Source organism: Hermetia illucens, chromosome 6, assembly GCF_905115235.1.
Source record: "Hermetia illucens chromosome 6, iHerIll2.2.curated.20191125, whole genome shotgun sequence".
NCBI classification, from domain to species: Eukaryota; Metazoa; Arthropoda; class Insecta; order Diptera; family Stratiomyidae; genus Hermetia; species Hermetia illucens.
The window spans coordinates 24,785,402-24,806,997 of record NC_051854.1 but is presented as its reverse complement, the minus strand read 5'-3'; the positions used below and the strand labels follow the sequence as shown (position 1 = coordinate 24,806,997).

Below are 21,596 nucleotides of genomic sequence, written 5' to 3'. Positions count from 1 at the left end.
GGGCTTATAGGGGACCATGCGTTCAGAGGATGAAGAAATCCTCAGGCACTTCCTTTGCGTTTGCGCAGTTCTAGCTTCAGCCAGGCTGTGGAAATTAGATAAACAATTCTTTGGGGAAATCAAAAAGATCTCTATTTGCAGGGTGCAGATTTGAGTCAGTAGCATTCTGCTTACTTTGACATTGTGATGGTGATGAATGGTCTGAATGTCAAGGCGAGCTTGGACAATACCTTGCTTGGTCCTTTGAAAGGGAAACATGGTCTTGGTGACCGTAAGAACAAGGTTAAAGATTTATCGATTTCTGCAACTTTCACCTCCTCGTCATCGGCTTCACATTGTTCGAACACAGGCGTGCCCCGGTGCCAGCTGGGTTTTCACTTACTGGCAAGGAATATCTAATCAGTTCGAATATCTTGTTGTTTTCTGAATGTGCTTAGCAAAAGGGGTCTGGCATTGGCCTTGGAAGGAACCGTAATCTAATATTCGCTAGATTTACTTGCGTGTCGCCACTGCCTTTCCTCCCTGTGGAAATAGCGCGTGCGGGCTAATTTCACAATCCAGTTGCCATCCAGAAGTGGGAAAATTCTCTTGCTAGTCAATTGACACAAACTGAAAACCTTGGCTCAAAATATAGAAGAGCACAGAACCATCAAAAGTCTCATTATCTTTGATACGGATGAAGTGGCCGTTCACGTACTAAAAGGACATTACAAGACCTGACCGACTGCGGAAAAGTGGAGGCGTGGAGGTGGATCGCTGAAAGTAAGGGGTTGAGAGTCTCGATTGATGGATGCGAGCGGGGATAAGTGTCGCGCTGTAGCCAGTCAAGATCTGGGTGGACTTAAAGAGAATCGTACTCCTCGCATTTACCTCAGCATCACGGATCACTTTTTCCAGGGCCAGGTTAAAGAGGACGCATGATAGGGCATCCCCTGGTCATAGACTGTTGTTGATGTCGAATGGTCTTGAGAGTGATCCTGCTGCTTCTATCTGGTCTCGCACATTGGTCAGGGTCAGCTTAGTCAGTCTTATCAATTTTGTCGGGATACCGAGTTCTCTCATGGCCTTGTACAGTTTTACCCTGGCTATGCTGTCATAGGCGGCCTTAAAATCGATGAAAAAATGGTGCAATTGATTCCATATTCCAACAGTTTTTCCATCGCTTTCCGCAGAGAGAAAATCTGATCTGTTACTGATTTGCCTGAAGTGAAGCCTCTTTGGTATGGACCAATGATGTTCTGGGCGTATGCGGCTATCCAGCCTAGCAAGATAGCGGAGAATATCTTATAGATAGTACTCAGCAACATGATACTTCTATAATTGCTGCGCTGCGTGATTTCCCCCTTGTTATGTATGAGACAGATAATGCCTCTTTGCCAATCGTTAGGCATTGATTCGCTGTCCTATACTTTGAACGTCGCTTGATGAACCACTTGGTGTAATTGGTCGCCTCCATATTTAACCAATTCAGCTTTAATTCCATCGGCTCCTGGCGACTTATGGTTTTTAACCCGATGAGTTGCACGGACTGTTTCTCCTGTATTTGGTGGTGGAAATATTTGTCCGTTGTTTTCAGTTGGCGGGATCTTCAACTCGCCGATGCTCTGGTTGCTCAGTAGCTCACCAAAGTACTCAATCCATCGCTCTAATATGCCCATTCTTTCGGAAATCAGATTTCCCTCTTTGTCTCGGCAGGATGAGCATCGAGGTATATAAGGCTTCCTCCTGCTGATTTGTTGGTAAAACTTGCGCGCCTGGTGCGGTTGCTCTCCGTACTTTCCTAGTTCACAGACTTGTTGGTTCTCCCAGGCTTCCTTTTTCCGTCTGTGAAGTCGCTTCTCCGCTCGACGGAGTTCGTGATAAGTCTCCGCGCGTGCCCGCGTTCTTTGAGAATGCAACATTACTCGGTATGCGGCATTCTTCCGTTCCGTTGCTAACTTACATTCATCGTTAAACCAGTATGTTTGTGGTCGTATCAATGATAACGTTCTTCAGGTGGTTGTGAAGATCATTTGTTGATGCTTCATCTCTAGGATCTCTGTTGACTGCGGTTATTGCGACATCTATTTCGCCCTTATAGGTGTTGCGGAGGGCTGTGTTGTCAATGGCTTCAGTATTCACTCTCACCTAATTGTCAGAGGGGATTGTAGGTGGTGTCGTAATTAGAGCTCTGAGCACCATGCCAACGAGATAAAGGTCCGAGTCTATATTCGCCCCTATATGTTCTGACATTCATCAAGGCTGAGAGGTGGCGGCCATCGATCAACACGTGGTCAATTTGGTTGAAAGTAGTCCTGTCTGGAGAGTCCCACGTATGTTTGTGAACCGGTTTCCGCGCAAACCAGGTACTTCCAACAAGCATTTCGTGCGATACTGCTAACTGAGTAATCTGCAGTCCGTTATCATTGGTATCCCTATATAAGCTATGGGAGCCGACGTATCGCCTGACTACGGGCGCCGTCCCTACTTGACTGTTGAAATCTCCAAGTATGATTTTGATATCATACTTGGGACAGGCTTCGAGGGTCCGTGCAACTGCCTCGTAGAAGATATCTTTCTCCGACTTTGCAGTCTCCTCTGTAGGGGCGTGAACGTTTATGAGGCTTATATTTCTAAATTTGCCTTGCAAACGCAGAGTGCATATCCTTTCACTTATATTTTCAAAGGCGATAACAGCAGGTTGCATTTTTTAGCTGACTAAGAAACCTACTCTGAGCAGATGGTTACTGGATGGCCGCTATAATATATGGTGTAGCGGCTCTTCTCCAGGAAACCGGTCCCTGTCCATCGTATCTCTTGCAACGTTGCTACATCAGCCTTATATTGGGACAAGGTATCGGGTAGCTGCTCAGCAGCATTCGGTCTGTCCAGGGAGCGCACGTTTCATGAGAAAATGCGCAAATCGTTAATCCGTTGTCGTTGGCGGGTTGTCGTTTTGAAATCCATCCTGTCCGAGGCTCCTTCCGCGGCTTCGTCACATCGGGTTTCCGTGTAGGGATGTCAGAATTACCCAACCCCCAACCTGCAGGACCAGTTGGTACATTTTGTCCCGTTTTTAGGCGCGGAAGACTCGCCTTCATTCTTTTCCGTCTGCAGTTTTTCATGAAGAAAGAACTCCTAGCGGTCACCACGTGGAGGTGGAGATAGGGTTTGGTAGTAGAGCTGTTGGTGTTGGTTCAGCAGGCGTTTCCCAGGTTTTATGCTCCATCGTGGATACCAATTCAGCTTTCGCACTGGAACCTGTACTACCCTTTGACCGCAGCTATCTTTTTGGGAGGCGACATAACCTGGAAATTTATTTTTGTAGTCTCGTCACAGTTCGGAGGCGTTGGGAAGCCGCTAAAAGTTTGCTAGAAGGCATCTGAAATGCGTACTCGGCGAAGCGAAAATAACTCCAACATTTAGAGATTTGCCACTGTGCGTCTGCGAGCAGTTCTGAAAGTTTCGGACCATTGACACCAGGAAATTTTTGCAACCACCATTGAGGTTGATAAGACTCGACGGAGCCTGTACCAGTAGTGGCAACAACTGAAGGCGATACATTACATTTTCTGGTAGAGGTGGACTAGAGAGTGTTTGCATTATTCATAGGCCAAATCAAAGTGGATTGTCGAAGCTTTTCACACAAGGACTGGACAGCTATTTCTTTTGCGAGAACCAGACATGCCGCCGGCGAAATGGTCGTTGGTACGTATCCACAGAGTCCGTCCAGGAGATGATGCGACAGTTGGGACCCAGAAAAGGCGGTTGACAGGGCCATCGAGTGCGGCGCGGAAAACCAACATACCTCAGGTAGTTTTCGCAGGCGTAGGTATCGAGGCAGAAATGCGGGAGTGGTACGAGTGATGGAGTGGAGAAGCATTCGGCGATGGCGTGGACATGAGTATTGCCAAATTTTACAATCCTGTCCCCGTCGGGCGGGGTATATATGAGCAAGTATGACATATTACGCCTCGTGCTGAGTACCACGTCGAAAAGCTGGTTTAGCCTACAATCATCCGAAGTAGCTGAGGATGCAGTTCAACTCGACAATTCTGGCTACGCTAAGGGAGTTGAATTCAAGGAGAATATCAGCCTTTTACTGGAAAACATAGGCTTTCGCGATATATGGAAATGGGGATCATAACACAAACACTCCTAAAATTCAGGATTATTACACCTTTTGCCGAAAATATACCGTCTGCTTCCAGATTAAAGCCCAATCGTTGTATAGCCCCGAAGCTCCTAACGTTTCGTGAATCGTTTCAGCTGAACAAAACCATTTAAGCATTAAATTTGGAGAAAATTGCAAAAATTATTCAAGCATAATAGCCTACAGTCAAGTCATCGAACTCTAAGATGTCGGAGCGTAACGTGGTAGCTATTGAACTGGAAACCACCAAAAAGCGCGTTGCGATATTTATTCCAATTTTTCCAAAACATCATTTTCTGAACCTGGTCCTTGTTCCTCTTATTCAAGAGTAACAAAACAAAGTCTGATAAAATAACATTTTCATGGAAATCAACTGGGCGCAATCATTGCTCATTGTTAACGAAAGAAAAACGCGAAAATATTTCTAAACGTTTCGACATCAATTAAATAAATGACGGATCTCCAGCCATGGATTTGAAAAAAATACCAAATGGCCGTAAATTGCAGAACTTTTTAGACAAATATTTCATTCAATTCATGGAAAATGTAATTCCTGCAATTGTTGAAAAATCGGGTCAAACACATTCCCACGGGCCGCTCTAAATGGATGAATATTATCACGACTATTCCCAAAAGTCCTGTTTTGAATTCTGAATGGAACATTTTCCGCTCCTGGCCAGGAGTGGAGCGACGACGTCCTTGGCTGGGGCATCCAGTCATGTTTTTTTCATATCTCAGCTCTCATTACTTTTATTCCAACTCACCTGTCGTTACATTCAACATGTCGTAATTTTTTACCATCTTCCACTTCTTTCATCATCTCAGACCAGTCGGGTCGCCTTCGGGGCCGTTGCCTATATTAAAATTTCATGAAGAAAAATTATTTGTAGTGAAAATGTTTTGTACATGACAATGCATTGTAGGAGACGTGACACGGGGTTGCTTTCACTTACTTTAGTTTATCCAGGACTTCCTTCTGTTTGTCGCTTAGAGGTTTCTTCTGGAAGTCTTGCGGGGCCTTGAGACCCGCCATTGGAGGTGGCGGTGGTGGTGCTCCATTCGGGGGTGGCGGTGGTGGCGGTACTGGAAATATGAAAGGGGAGAGAATGTTTTAGTGGAAAGTGTAAAGTAATTCAGTTGTTATTTCTCCTAGGATAACAAATGGTTGTGAGGATGATGAAATTTCAAGTTTCCAAATTAAAACTAGGAGAAAAGTTAATCAGAACTAGGAAATTGCGTAGTGTGAGAGAAAGGAAAGTTTTTATGCTCGAAGGCATGCAAAATTGTAATTACTTCTTGATTTGCAAGCAAACATGGATTTGGTGCATTCTGAGTACGAGTGGTCTACGATGCGAATGGAACTGCCACAGATCTACTCTATTCTGTCTGGTTTATGGTTGTGATTAAAATTTACGTGCCTGCGCTCTTACCTTAAAATTTGAATAGAAAATAGAGAGTGGAGTACACATCTTCCTTGGAGCTTATGCAAACTTCGAACAATACTCTATTCAGGTAACTTTCTATTGGGGTTTTAGATACCTGCAATTCGTGTTATAGATATTTCGAAAGACAATTTAAGTTCAAATTGTCCTGTTCCTCAAGGTCCATAATTCGTGACAAATTTCCACATTCATGATATTCCTCAATGTCTTCCTCCCTTCCATGAATGCCATACACTAGAGCATTACCTGCTATTCCGAATCCTTGGTTTTACTGTTTCATTTAGAACAGTTGGGAGTCGGGATGCATTGAACCCAGCAATTTGATGCGGAAGAGGCTTTGATCTATCCTAACTTTGTTAATAGTGGGAGGATTTTCAGTATACTGCTTCATACCTATATTACTGCAAAATTTTCCGGATTTAGGACCGTGACTTAATGAATGAACGTCTCAAATCCAAAATTTACCGTGGTGTAGTCCGCCCTGTCGCCATCTATGGTTCTGAGTGTTGGCCGACTATAAAAGATAATGAACTGGGCATCGTAGTAATGGAGACGAAGATGTTGCGTTGGACTAGTGGTCAGTGATCATATCCGAACTGAGGATACCTTCAATCGTATGGGGTTGCATCGATGGTGGCAAAATTGCGAGAGATGGATCTTCCATGGTATGGTCACGTAGTTGGCGGTAACGAGAATTTACTTGCCAAGATTGGTTCGAATATCAAAGCTGATGGGGAAAGACCAAAAGGTTGGCCGAAACATCGGTGGCCTGACACGCTGGTTGGCGATCTGAAAGCCTTGCAACTGCATCCAGGTGACACACAGAACAAAATGGCGTAACCGATCATGACGAGCCGATCCCGCTTGTGAACGGGGCAAAGGCCGAAGAACAAGGAGAATCTGAGATTCACACTCACAAAATTCGTTCCCACTTTCTGCTTCCTTTCCTCGTGGGGTGATTTTTTTGTGTTGTCATTATTAAGGAATTTATCGTAGTCCAGTTCAGCCCAGGAGTTACTTGTCGAATCATATGTTCACATTCACAGTATTCCTGAATGCCTTCATTTCCTTTTTGAATGTCATACAATGCAGTGCTATTTACCTCGAGTCCTCGATTTTACTGGTCAATTCAAGACAGTTTAGGTTCGAGATACTCTGAACCCAAAGCGATGTAAATACTCTCTATAGCTATCATGGTTCATAAACAATTGTTTTAGATGGTAATTTATGTAGCCCCGAAGACTTTGTGGTCACGAATTCCAATATTGTTACGGTTGATAATAAGGATCGTCTCGGTCTTTTCCTCTGATTGTTTGTAACCATAATTTGAGGATATGATTGATTTTACTTGCGTACAGCCCCATATCTATAATAATTATGTTATCAAACAGATTGATGATGGATAACCACGTGTGCAGAGCTATCCCGAAATGGAAAAAGGGGTCGAAAATGGTCCTGGAACTCAGCCATCATTTAGGTGCACTTCCACTGAAGTATCTTGTCGGCACCTCTTGCATGTCTCTATGCTGGCCAGACTTGGCAGAATGGTTGGGATTCTTTGGACACTTCAGTTTTGTGCACTTTATAAACAAAAATTCACGTGTTCTCAAAATGTAAAATCTACACCATCCTCCTCAATGGCTCAAGCTGAAAAAATACTCCGGGAACAGAGAGTGGGCAGATCTTTCTTTAAGAAAACCTTACCGAGATATCTTCATCGAAGGAAGCCGCACAGCTGCATGTGAAGTGCAGGGCCTCCTGCTCGCCACAATGGCTGCATATAGCTGAGATCACCGGTTCATGTTTTCTTCATGTTAGTTTAAGAAGCAATGTTCCATTAACAGCCCTACCAAGGTTTCCATCTCCTACTTCTTGAGTGATAATAAAAATGCCGCTCTAGAGCCCCCAGAATTTTTCAAAAATGTTTGCCTGCCTTTTTATTAAGGCAGGCCTAGAACGGATACCGGTTGTTGCGCCGTTAATGATGATGAGGATAAAGGTCTAAAATGAAGTCAAAGAAACGTAAGGTATTCGGAGTCCATATCGATTGGCAATTGTGCGCATTTTTTTGAGTTGGTAAGTTTAGAAGCGGTTGTTGTGACATTTTCAAAATACTGTTGAATATATTTGGTCTTTTCATTGTCATGTATGTGATAGGCCGTAGCCTGGTTTATCAAGAGATGAAGGTGGTATTAAAGTCTCTCATTGACTAGTATAAATGAGATGCGTACGCTTGGTGCCTTCATTTTGGCATAGTGCCCATGGCCACTTCCCATTTCATATTCTTTTTGGTAAGCACTTAGTCATTAGTTTGTCAGTTGGTATGTCGCAGACAGGATGTTTGACTGGATCTTGACTATTCCCTCGATGTGTCGATGTGGCCAGGAGAAAGACGGGACAGCGACCCTGTCGGCCGAACCAAAACCAAGTGGCCGATGACGATATGCAATCGAAAAACGCTGTATTCAGTTTAGTTTGCTGGTCGTGAAGCAGTAGGCGAATGCTCCGAATCTTATATAGGCGATCAAACCGGAGCCTGTACGGAGGCTTACTTGACGTGGATTCGGCCGCGAAACCTTAGCAGAGATATACCGGTACCATAGAAGCCGCAATAGCCCTCTGAATTTATATGTCTCAGGAGAATTCCTGGTTCATGTTTGGTTGGGACTCGTTGGGGGCTGGGAGTTGTGGTTACGTCCAAACGGGCAAAGAGATCTTCGGGCCTCAAACGTGGAGTTGTGTTTTAACTCCGGTGTCAGACTCGTTAGTAAGTTTAGTTTACTGGGGGGAGCCGCAGCTCCGAGCACTCAGGCTACCACTACCTCAATCTTTTCCCTATGGTAGTTTAAGGAGCAGTGTCCCGTTAAAGGCCCTACTAGGGTTTCCATGTCCCACTTCTTAAGGGGCAACAATAAAAACGCCAAAGATTTTCGCCTGCCGGCTGCGTGAATCATTGTAATTTCACCCTTCAGAGTAGACTTGACAGTAGATGGTCGGATTCCAAGAGCTGGTTCTGGCCCCATCATTGTGAATCCAGACCCTCGGCGAGCCCGTCTGTCAGCCTGCTCATTACCAGCGATGTCAGAGTGCTCCGGCACCCACATCAGGAATGTTTCGTTCAGTTGGCCAAGTTTCAGCAGCACCTGATGACAACTCCACACCAACTGGCTTCATATGTCGTTGCTATTTAGTGCTGATAATGCCGCCCGACTGTCGGAACAGATTCGAATGGTGCGACCCCTCCACTTTTGTCGCAGACATTCTTCTGCTGCCAATGAAATGGTATATATCTCCGCCTGGAATATGGTCGTCATTTTTTCGAGTGGTCGGGCTAGCTCTATAATCGGATTTTCCGAGAACACCCCTGCGCTCGATCCACCCTCCATGACTGACCCGTCGGTGAAGATTATTAAGTCTGTAATCTGAAAAGTTTCATGGCCGTTTGTCGACCGTTCTTCTCTTTTACGATTACGACAGTGTATGTCTTTTCAAGGACGAATTTGGAAATCATACGATCGGTCGGCATCAGGGATACCGAATGTTTTTCAACGAATTTCCAGATAGACGCATGACCGTGTGATTGGCCGCCTTTCCACGCCCCGTGGTATCGAGCCTATATGCGTCGTTGGCTGCTTTCCTTTTCATCTCCAAGTGAATGGGGGGTAAATTTAGGATAGCTTCAAGTGCCGCAGTCGGCGTAGTACTCATTGCTCCAGTAATACTTAGGCAACCAAGTCTCTGAAGTACTCCTAAGTACTTGACTGTTTGTGCCATTTGGATTTTCGCCCCTGGTAAGGTGGGTAGCGTATAGCTGCGTACCAAGAGCCATAACAGTGGAGAGAGAACCCCTCCCTGTGGGCCGTAAGTTCATGGGGTGCTGTCTTCGTGGATTTGCCTTTCTGGTAGGCGTGTTGCCTATGGTGCAGTGGCCATTTAGGAATGTGTGTATCCCTTATGAACCGATCTACTATTCTTCCTAGTCCTTTTAGCAGAAAGGACGTTAGACTGATCGGTCGGAAGCTTTTCGCGTCTGTATAGTTGGGCTTCTCTGGTTTGGGAATTAATTTCACCTTCACATTACGCCAGTTAATTGGAATATATGCATGTGTTAAGCATGCACGGTATATATTCCTCGTATGTAGACCCAGGGCATCCCCTCTATTACTAGCGCAGGAATGATGCCATCCGGACCTGCAGACTTGTATTTATGAAAGGAGTTATGTCTATTTTATTCGCTCCAGTGATACTACTTTGCATGCCAGATTCCAGTTCCTCGGTTGAGGGCTGTATGCATCTGTTGGCCCCGAGATGAGATTTTGGTTGCTGCCTGGGAAGTGTACTTCAAGCAAATGGTTTGCCGTTTGTTCATCGTTTTCTGTGTACCTCCCGTTCTGTAAATGTAAATAACCCAGTTTCTGGCTACGTTCTTTAACCAGAATCCGCTTCAGCTTTAAGGTTGCCTCAAGAGAGTTAGTCTCTTCGCAAAAGCGTCTCCAAGATGATGGTTTTGCCGATCTTATGCTCTTCTTTAGAGCCTTCTGTGCCTCTTTATAGCGATTCCAGCTAGCGCCTGAATCACACTTCAGAGCACGATTGTGAAGCATCCTTGTCGGTCTCCTCTGTTTTGCCAAATCCGAGTTCCACCATGGTGTTTTCCACTTCTTTGGCATCTTGATTGGACAGCTTTCTTCAAAAGCTTCTCTCATGCTAGTTGTGATCATCTGGGTTGTCTTCTCAATTCCAGCAATGAATTTGATGCCCTTCCCTGGGATCGTAACTCGAGCGCTAAATTCTATTTTATACATTACCCAATCTGGAGGTGGGTGGAGGTGGATCCATGCCCATTACGAAATCAATACGTCTGTGATCCGAGAGTGTGATATCGTTTGATACTCTCCGATCAGAGTCGCGATGTCAGGAGATGCCACCGTGATGTCGCTGACCTCTTGCCTGACCACGTTGAAGAAAATTAACGATCTCCAAATCGGTTCCTACTAGATACTCCAGTAGTCTCGATCCTCTTGCATTGATGTTCGAACTTCCCCAGCGTATGTGGTGAGCGTTGACATCACATCCTGCTATTACCCCCATGCCTCTATGGTTAGCTTAGCCGATGTGGTGTCGCCATCACATAGGTCGTTAACCAAATTAACTCCCGGACTTTTATGTCCCTTCGAAGAAAATTTTTTCGAAAGCCCTCTTTTGCTTCGGTTTCTTTCATGTGGGTCCGTACAAATATGGGATGTTGACTGGCGTATATATCGGAAGGAGGAATTAGCTCCTTTGGTACGCCTATATCTTAATTCTATCTTCCTTTTCCTCCCTTGCTTACAACACATAAGTTTTCCACAGCTGTTCATCGTAATTTCACTTGAAATTTGAAATTGTTCCTCTATTAACTGAAGTAATGACAAATTTTTCTCTCGTGAGCTATTTATTATTTCCGAGTTGAATAATATTTAATGTAGCGTTCTCTACATGCATATGTACATATACAAATATTGCTAAAAATAAAATTTCTTTTTCATTCATCCTCGACCTCTACAAATACTTTTCTTGACGAAACCAGTGAATTGCGTATTTTATTGAATATTTTGATGACAAAAGTACCTAGAACGTTTGTAGCCTGCAGAATTAGCTGTACAAGCCTAGAAACATAAATATGTGTGTACATATGTACTATATTTATAACCATTACATTCGAAGCTGTCGAACGCCCACTGTTTATGTATTCATTGCCAAAAAACAAAATTTTATGATAAAACGAATAAAATGAGAAAGTTTTGCTCCGGATCCTGATGATCGAAATACGAATATGTGTAAAATATTGAATTTTTTTCCCAACAATGTACGTAAGATGATATAAAATTATACACATATGTGGAGGATTTTATAGCTTTACTTTACTGAGAATGGAGTCCAGCTGATTTTTGAACGTTTATTTTAGAGAGAGATAGAGAGAGGCAAATATTGCTTCTGTAACTTAGTTTGATGTATCTTCTTTGTACTGCGATTGGATTTTTTTGAATGATTCTAGGTCTTATTAGGTAATTCTGATGCCTATTTGACCACAGTACACACAGTACACAGCCACACACTAACCGAAAAATCATAATAGCTGCGAAGTTCATAAGCTAGATTGAAAGGTTGTTCTTTCAAAGAAGTATCCTAATTATGAACATCTTCTTTGTTTATTTTTCAATGGTACATTTGAGAAGCCCCTTTAAAGTTACATAATGAATAAAGTCGAAAACGGCAAGGGACTTCCGTCAAAAAGTATAACATTGTCAAAGATCTTTCAAAAGTATGCACTTTTCCTGGCTCCCAGTGATGATGAGTCCGTTGTGCTAACTCCCAAAAGATATTTGATGTTCTGAGATGAATTCTCAATTAATTTTCTAATTAATACAAACCTCTTTATTTAAATATATTGAATATTATTAATCATTGAAGGCAATGTCTGGCAAGTAGCCATTAAAACTTTACCGGCCCACTTTGTTTATGTGGCGAAGTTTTTAATAGCATTTCACCAAAGTCATATTTAATTTGGATCTTAAACTGAAGATATGGCTACTTTGGCATTGACGGGACACTTGGACTTCACGTAGCCTTGAAAGGAGAATTTGAATGATGTCAAATTGAATCCTTTCGATTTAATTTAATGGTTTGTGGTTCTATATATACATCACATTGGAATAAGGTTCGCCCTACTCATATGGATACATAATACTAAGTATCTTAATGACGAATACGCTTCAATGCTCAATGATTCAGGCACATCATTTTCCGGTTGCATCATTGCTTCGAACTTTGGCTTTGGCAACCACTTTCAATAGTGTGACTTTAGTCATATTTAAAAGAGGTTGAAAACTGTAAGTTCGCCCTTCAGGGTAGATTTGCAAGGACGACAGTTGCTTCATTTATACGTAGCTCATAATGTTTATAAGTAGTGTTTAGTGTGATATTGGAAACTAATTTACACAAAACAGATCATTTTTACTTACTATAATTTTGCTAAAAATTGTAGGACTTCCATTAAATTTTTTGATTCTACTCTCCATTTTGTGATTTATGGTATTGCAGCGCAATCGGCTTTCCGGTAGTGACTCTGAAGGGAAGAAACTACTCGGACTATTTAACAACCGCTGATTTCAGATGGGTTATCACCTGCACCAAGTTGTGAGAGTTTTTGGTTCAGACCGGTGCAAATACACACAAGATTACGGCGGTTTGGGCGTCTAGTTCTGTAAAGATTGTATTTGTGGGGCGTGTCAGGAGTCAGCTCCTTCAAGACCTTTGTCGGGTAGTGCGCATTTAACCGAGAGTAGTATCGCGCCGCCTCGAGCGAGCGTTGATCCGTCCGTGAGTTCCGGGATCAGCTAAGCATACGGTCAGACCTTAGGGAAATGGGGTAGGGGCCTTGTCCTCGAGGGAACACTCATTTCTGACTATTGCGGTCCGCTCCCTTGTACACGATGCGCCGGTAGGATCTTTATGGAGAACAAAAATAATAAAATTGACAAGGAGGAATAATTTGTTGGATTTAGGCCTAGTACGAAAGTGTGTCGCTCACCGCAGCACCTAGCGAAAGGGTCTGCAAGGCGTGAGAAACGGGCTGATGAAAACGGAAGAACTCCTGATTCGTATTTCCTTCTTAAGTCGCGCGTCCCGCTGAGACCATCGTAGGCAAGAAACTGATCGCAAACAGTCCGTTGTAAAGCGAGCTGGGGAAGAAGGGGAAAAAGAAATGCATCTTGTGGAGTCGAATAGTCTGCGGGGTTAAAAAAAATAAGGTAATGAGGACAAAAGAAAACAACACCCTACGCTGTTAAAAAATTGCCTAAGGTCAAGACGGTTACGAATGATGGATCACCAAAAGAAAAGACGAGGAAATGAGGAAGGATCAGAGCGTCGGCTCTGTTCATTAAACCGACGGAAGTTAAAACAGTTGAGGAAATTCTCAGCGAGGTTCGTTATAAGACGAACCCCGAAGATAGCGGAGTAGAAGTGTCTTCCATAAGGAGAAGGAAGGGTGGCGAAGTCCTCGTTGAATTTGGCCTGTCCTCTGAGGCACAATAAAGGTCCTAGCGGAGGTAAAACTTGATCTTGGGCTAATCAGCGAACAGTGCCGGAACAAAAACCCAGCTTCATGACATCTCGACTTACCGAGTATAGCTGCCATCTGTGTTCGGGACGGCCAAAGGAATGGCTTTGTCTGGCGTTTAGATATATCGTTTTTTTGACGTTTATCTAATATCAAATAAGACGATGCCGGATTTTCGACGCAGGCCCTGCAGGACGTCCTTTCAGGCACTGGAGGGCGGACCCTGGTACGGGATAAGCTCATTGCCAGGGATTCTTGAAACCAGGTTCGTAGTTTTAAATACCATTCCGTTGCGTAGGTTGCGAAGATAACAGATATGCTTGATACAAATTCGAAGTAGTCATCATTCGACAAGTTGATTATAGAGTCAGGCTAATTACCTTGATGAGCTTTTTCGAGCAAATCAAAGCAGAAACGGACAGTTTATTCTGCTCTACGTTGCCGACGCTCCTGGTAAAGAGCAGTCGCAAAAGCCCTTGACCAAGTCTAGAGACGAAGAGTTTTGTGGTTCGCGTGAATCGCCTTTGATGATGATCGTAGGAAGGATGTCCGTGATCTACAAGCGGAAGGGAGAACACTCAAGGGAGGTGGCTCATGGAAGCGGTCATGTACACTAAGTGGAAGCTGTCTTAGCAAAATGAGTCAAGAGGCAGATGAACTGCCTGGCTCATCGGAAAGTTAGATCCGTGACTGAATCGAAAGCAAAGTTTGTATATAAATACTGCTGATACATATCCCATTCTCAAGATATGAATATTTTCGATCAAGTTAATATCGATTTTGGAGCAGCATTTCATTCGCTTTATCAATCTTTTCTTCTGTTGAAAGCATTACTATGTGACCAGAGCGGGGAAAATTATACTTGCCACTTGGTGGTCATCCTCGGATGACTTGAACTACCGTAAGTCTTCTGCAACATTTGAAAAAACTGTTAAGCATTCGTCTTTGAGAATTCTTTGTTCCACAAAACTATCCATGGCGAGACCTGCAGAAGGTTGATAAGAATGACTTAATAACAAGCTATTAAGTTAGAGGTGTCACTTGAACTCAGCATCATTTCAACAGACTCAGATTGGAATCATTTTCGCTGTTGACACATTCCACTAAATGAAGGTGGAGTAATGAGCAGTAGGACACTATTAACGTAGGTTTTATTCATCCATATAATTCGTTTGTTATTGACGCCCGGAAAGAGTGATTGCTTCCTACTTAACTAAAAGCAAACTTCTCTTTAGGGTTTCTGCCAATTTAAGTTTCCTTTTACAATCTCATGACACTGACAGGCCACCTTTAAATCCATTGAGGAACCATGCGTACTGTTGCAGATGATTTTTAAAAAATCAGGTAACTAACGATGTCATCATATTTCTGGTTTTCCTATCGACCGCTATTACCATCAACACTAATCGGCGACTTTATTGGTGGAAAGTGTTGTCTAAGTATTGCCGAATCAACTCCAACTCGCCTCACATGTGTACCAGAAACTATGTCCTCATCGGTGATGCCAATGAATTGACAGCTTATGCACATTTTTCAAAAGGTGCACTTTTAGATTTGTCAGTCACTTGTCCATAGCTTAGGTGTTGTGCTATCGGAGGTAACATCTTGGATTAGAACTCAAATGGGCCAACGAGATTAGTCCTGGAAGGTCCCCTTTAGGGAACTTCACTCAAAGGTTTGTGGTGCATGATAGGTTGAATATTTTTTGGCTACTTTGCTCCATTCAAGAGCGTTTTATGAACACGTTATTTATGGCGATTTCTAAACCAGACATGACTTTTCGTTCGGATAGGAGAATTCTGGACGGATGCGTATCAACTTGCATTTGGAGATATGCATAAATGGAAAGGAAAGGAACCAATGTGAGGAAGAAGATGAGGAAAATATTACGGTGTCCGTCTTCGGCAACTTGGTTTCGATGGTTTTTCAAATCGTCAAGTGAGCTCATCCACCAACGATTACCAACGGCAGTAATGACTCTTTGCTAGGAAACCTGGCTGTCGTGGAATCTAGTGTTACAAGAAATAATGGTGAAGGAGAACATAAATCCAAAATAGATCACTTCAAAATAGGTTCCAATCTCATTGACATTGGTTGGTTAAGCGCCAGCCTCTCGATCTCGTTGCCCCGAGTTCGAAGCCTGTTTCATCATGGATGTCTGTACTAGTCTTTGCACTGTCTTCTTGTGGGCTTATCACCTCCACAATATTAAATGTGATGATGATGAAAATGAGGTATAGTTTCGTTGAAAACTGGGGCGGTGTGGAATTACTATACTTAAAAACGGAGTGAAATTTAACATTATTTTCAGCGTTCGTAAAGAACGTTGAGAGTCATTTTTCATGTGTGGACAATTGCTTCAAAGTTAAAAAAGTAAATATGGATCCATTATGATAACTCCAAGCTTAGCTTGGACACAGTAAAACCAAGCATTCCAAGCTGAGGCTGTATGTATAATTCATATAATGTTGAAGACGACACAAAAGGTTCTTATGTATATAGGTTTCTTGTTTCTTCCTTTAAGGAGCGGAAGGAATCCACACAGTCTCTTTTTCTTATTTCAATTTCAGTGGTATTTTATTTGTATATTTCCTGTTCACTCCTTTTGGAGAGTATAGGGCATCCACACAGTGAGGCTGTGCTTTAGGTTCAGTATCACCACATTTAATGCTGTGCAAGTAAGAAGCTCATAGCAGCAAGACGAACACAAATATCCAGGATGACTGGGATTCGAACCCAGTGCACCTAGATCGAAAGGCCAGCGCTTTAACCCTCCAAGTCTTGCATCGCCTACATTCGCAGGATCCTCAGGATAAGCTGCCCTATCGTAATTTTGAGCGAAAAAGCCAAATTTGCTGGTGGAGGTTTTGATTAGGAGATGTCAGAGAGAGTATCAGGTCACATAACATATGACATATGTATCTCGATTCCTGATTATGGTATCCATAGCCAGGAGAGATGAGAGCTCTAGGTCCCTCGGTTGGCCCTGAAAGAAGTTGCAAGGCTATGTCAGAAACCAACAGCAGGGATTTCTTAAAAAAAAGTTTTTTAGTTTTATTGGAGTTATCACTCCATCTCTGTGATAACATCATGGACGAAGATTTTAGCGAATCTTCTCTATATCTCTGGGTCTTTTTCATAGGCCACAACTTAATTTTCAACTTTAGCCGATCACAAAAGTTGTGGAGGGAGTTGAAACATATTTCTAGAAACGCCAGTGGTGATACATAGTCGGGGTTGACGAACTATGCTCCATGTAGCGTTCTGTGGCAATCCTAAGAATTTTTGTTATTTGTTCAAGATTAAAGCAAGGATAATGGATCCTTCGTTGTGAGATTTGTCCTGTTCAATGAATCGAGTAAAAATATGAGCATATGTTTTGCTTATTATGATTTTGACTTCCCCGAAAAAATTTTCTTCGTTCGGAAAATTCTTATTTCTGCCTTTTGCGGCATGTACAGCGCGAATTACCACGTAAATCCATCATCTAGTGCATTTGTTGTATGCAGTTGAGATGGTTTCGGTTGATTTTGCTGTGACCCATGGCATTGATTTTGCCTAGTCCCTTTTGAAATGAATTTGAGGATTTTCAATATATCTCGTCGCCAGTTCCTCTAAGATGCATGCATGTGAAACAAACTGGTGTTCTTTGAGTTTTCTTCTTCTTTTTCTTCAGCCTTTGTCCCGTTCACAAGCGGGGTCGGCTCGTCGTGATCGGTTTCGCCATTTGGCTCTAACGAATGCCTGATTTGGGTGCAATGTTGAGGTTTTTAAATCCCCATCCAGCGTATCAAGCCACCGTTGTTTCGGCCTGCCTTTTGGTCGTTTACCATCAACTTCGATGTTCAGACCAATCTTGGTAAGTGAATTCTCGTTAGCACGAATTGCGTGATCATACCATCGAAGACGCCTCTCTCGCAAATTTTTCCACGATCGGTGCAACCTCCTAACGACCGCGGATATTCTCATTTCGGATGTGATCAAACCGTGTCACGCCACTAGTCCAACGCAACATCTTCGTCTCCATTACCGCAAGACGCCGTTCATTGTCTTTTATAGTCGGCCAATACTCAGAACCATAGAGGGCGACAGGACGGACGACATTGCGGTAAATTTTAGACTTGAGACGTTCGTTGATACGTCGATCACAAAGAACACCAGTTGTGGAACGCGACTTCATTCAGGTTGCGTTAATGCGTGAAGCAATTTCATAACGCAGTTCTGCATTGGCTGATAGCGTTGACCCGAGATGTTTAAACTGCTCAGTTCTAGGCAGATCACTGCCATTGAAAGTGATTATGTCTGTTTCATGGGGATTGGTCGTCAAAAATTCAGTTTTGTTTAAATTCAATCTGAAACCGTGTTGCATGAGACGATCATTCCATTTTGGAACTAGTTGCTCGAGATCATTTTTGCTGATGCTAGGAAAACATCATCTGCATAAAGCAGTGTGTAGGGAGCTGGACTTTGGTTATCCCGTGTGACGGTGTCCATAACAAGAACAAAGAGGAGTAGTGAGAAGGCGCTTCCTTGGTAAACACCAACAGAGACACGAAGCGGTTTTGATACACCCGCCATACTTCGAACTTTACTTTTCGGATCGTGGTAGAGCAATTAAACCCAGCACGGTGGGTGAGTATATCTGAACAATTGTCGATTCAAACGGGCGGGGCTTGATGTGTTGGCTGATTAGAACTGGTCGCAATTTCTCGGATTTATGCTAATCTCGCTGCTGGTGAAAGATTCTCCTATCCTTTGGAAGAATAATTATGTTAGGTTCACCCGATTGAATTTTCCATTCGGAACTTGAATGCTGTGGGGAATCGTTCTATGTGCTTCTGTATCCTGGCTGCTTGTCATGCTAAATATTGTCTAGCCTGTTGAAGAGTGTTTTCTTTTACTTTGGGACAGACTTTTTTGCCATAGTATGAGCAGTTATTTGCACTGGACATTCTGGCGCTAAGTAAGCGAGGTAATACTATGGGACCCTGGGGAAGACTCCTCTTCCTCCTGCGGTACCGTGATATTGTATTCTGGCAAGCCTACTGAAAGTAAGTGTAAATCAGCTGTCGGATTAGTGCTTAACACAGTTGCTTTCTTATCCTGGGAATTAGAATCTGACAGAATACTACTAAATTCCGATCCAGGATGAAAAACAATAGTGCGGTGTTGCACATCAATTGATTTGATGATTTCTATGAGCAACTCAACACAGTTCAGAAGAGGAGCCTACAGGCGACATTGCGATCATAATGAGAGGCCTGAATGCCAAGATGCGCTCTGATAACACCTTGCTTCGATATGTGATGGGGATAAATGATCTAAGAGACCGTAATCTTAATGGTAAGAAGTTTGCAGCAGTTTTCACCGCCCGATCATAAGTGGACAGTTGTTCGAGCACAGAGCCTGTCATAATCGCGATCAGCAGTTAATTTCCAATTTATCTTCTGGATGTGCGAAAGACCATCACTTAATGGCCGCCTGCCTTTCCTTGCGTATCGGGTCCGCATCTTTTTGTAGAAGTGGGAAGCACAATACGGTTCACTTGCGGGACACGGCTAGCGAGAAAAATATCTTCCTGATCGGATGGCAGACATCGGTCTGTCGCAAAATATCAATGTGCACTGGGCTGCCATTAAAAATACCCTTCTCTCCAGTGTAAATGAGGTTGTTGGCCACTTCTCGAAAGAGCGCGATAAGATCTGGCTGGCTGCCCGAAGATGGAGGCGGATCTTGGGTGTAGGGAACTGAACGCTCTTATTGTCACTACGAGTGGGGGTGAAGATGGTGCGCTTGAGCTTTGGTACCGAAGAAAATCTCGGGAAGTGAAACGGAACGTGCGCATGACAAAAAAAAATTTATTGTTACGCTGGTCATGGAAAAAAGGATTTTGCTACCGTATAACATCACATCAGTGCACACCAGTATCATGAAACAACTTGCAGATGGTCATAAGTCTCTCGATAGTCCTGTGGCGGTAGACTCCTCATTTATGACGACGAGCAGCTTAAGAGGCAGACAGGTGAAGCTCCACCTCCTATCGCTTAAATTTATAGTCGCCGCAGGATGCAGATACGGACTACTCGTCCAAATAAAAAGAGCAACGCCTTTGGGTTTGACGGCTTACCTGCGGGCCTGTTCATTGTGGCTTCCCCTGTATTGGCATCTCTAGTGCGGCATTTGCGGGGGTATTTGGGTGTGAATAATGACTAAAATTATCTTGGAATGCATTGAAGAACATCTCAAAAGTTTGATCGACATAGAACAGGTCGGTTTTCGCCTTGGTTCCATCTGCATTGACCACATTAACAGCTTTCGGATCATACTAGAACAGTACACGGAGTTTAGTTCTCCTCTTCACTTGTTTTTCATCGGTTTCGGAAAAGCTTTCGATAACGTGAACAAAGTGTGTATCGGAAATGCTCTACGCAGGATGGGTATTTTTGAAAAAATAATAGTCACTATTAAAGGAAGTTCTTTCTTGTTATCGGTGACGTTCTCTATGGTGTCTTCTCCGAAGGATATTGGACCATGAATTCCTTTAACATCTCGACTGCGCGATAATAGGTTTGTGTACGTCCTCCCAGAGAGTCATAAACTTTGAAAAAATGGCTACGTGATTTGGTAAGAAAGGCAAGTAGAATTAGACTGAAGATAAATACCGACAAATCTAAGATTCCCAATCTGTCGAGTCATTCGCGCGGGAGTGTCGATCAATTTGTCAACATCATGGTAGTGTTGTTTTTGTCGAAGGTGGTGTTCACTGCTTCGTGTATGGCCACCAATGTTATTCCAAGTCTCCAAGTTTTCATTAACACCTGTCTCCGTTACGTCATCGGTGCTCTCTAGGCTAAGACAGTAACTAATGAAGACCTTGATCTATGCATGGGCCAGTTATCGGTAGATGTGGTTATGCAATACAGAATGGAGCTAGCAAGGGATATATCACGCTTTCCTAGGGTCGCCGACGAATGGGTTGTCCTAGAATCACATGTCGCAGACCAGCATAAGAGGAATATAAACTTCTTGGGATGACCTGGGGAGAGGTAAAGTGCATTTCGTCGAACCAGAAGGCATGGTGGACACGATATATTCCATTGAGGTGATAGTGGTCTCTATATACTGATGTCTAAGATTTCGGTGAGGAGCTTAGATTTGATGTCTTTTTAGGTGTCTCCCGTGAAAGCTTTTTGTTAAATGTGTACAACATACGCTTCTAATCTGTTTGTACTTGAAGCAGATCTTGAAAAAATTTGGACTTTGCGAAAATTTAGAGTATCCTTTAGCATCCGGGAGGAAAATCTGATTGGTTGCCTAGGTGACTTGTACAAGGTTGCTTTGGCAATTCCCGATGGCTCTTTCTAACGCCAGTGTTCAAGCCACCTTACGTTTCTTGCAGTCTTCGATGAGGCTGTTTATTGGAGAGAGGGTACAGGAGGGTAAGATAGAAGTATACACATGTTCTGCTGGAAGTTGCTCGATTACCTCTGGTTTCTTGTATTCTGCGACGGTCTGCATTCTTTCTTAACGTGATTCGTATCTCTTGGCGTTCACTCCTAGTGTTGAAGGCGTAGAGATTTTCGCTGAGTATTCACAGCTAAGATTCGGCCGTTTTTGCCACGAGCACGTTCATTCCGGACACAGAATTGTTTGAAGGCGTTATTTTGCTATTGTACGTCTTTGTACTTGAGGAGAACAAATGGGCACGTGTTGGGTCACCTTGAAAGCTTAAGGAAAAGAAGAAATGCTTCGGTTTGAAAAGGGATTTCTATCTCTCTAGATTTGTTTATGCTGCACAAATGGTCCCGTATTTTCCAATAATAGTACGACCGTTGTGGGGTTGAATAAAACAAAACCCAACCACACCGAGGTTTAATTTTCTGTGCCCTTGTTTCTGTTGGGGTGTCAATCAATTGTT

The 21,596-nt window shown here is 43.2% G+C and overlaps 2 protein-coding genes across 3 annotated transcripts in view; one reads left to right on the top strand and one right to left on the bottom strand.

Moving 5' to 3' along the window:
* LOC119658690 (trichoplein keratin filament-binding protein) overlaps positions 1–21,596 on the top strand; it is a 167,329-nt gene that overhangs the window by 14,417 nt on the left and 131,316 nt on the right. The gene's annotated exons all lie outside the window — the stretch shown is intronic.
* The window catches only part of LOC119658688 (glutamic acid-rich protein), a 33,324-nt gene that overhangs the window by 9,250 nt on the left and 2,478 nt on the right, over positions 1–21,596 (bottom strand). For both annotated transcript variants that reach the window (XM_038066273.1, XM_038066274.1), the window contains 2 exons: positions 5,086–5,215; positions 4,897–4,986 (listed from right to left, as the gene is read on the bottom strand). In XM_038066273.1, coding sequence (XP_037922201.1) covers positions 4,897–4,986; positions 5,086–5,215 — 220 coding nt within the window. The remainder of the gene's footprint in view (positions 1–4,896; positions 4,987–5,085; positions 5,216–21,596) is intronic.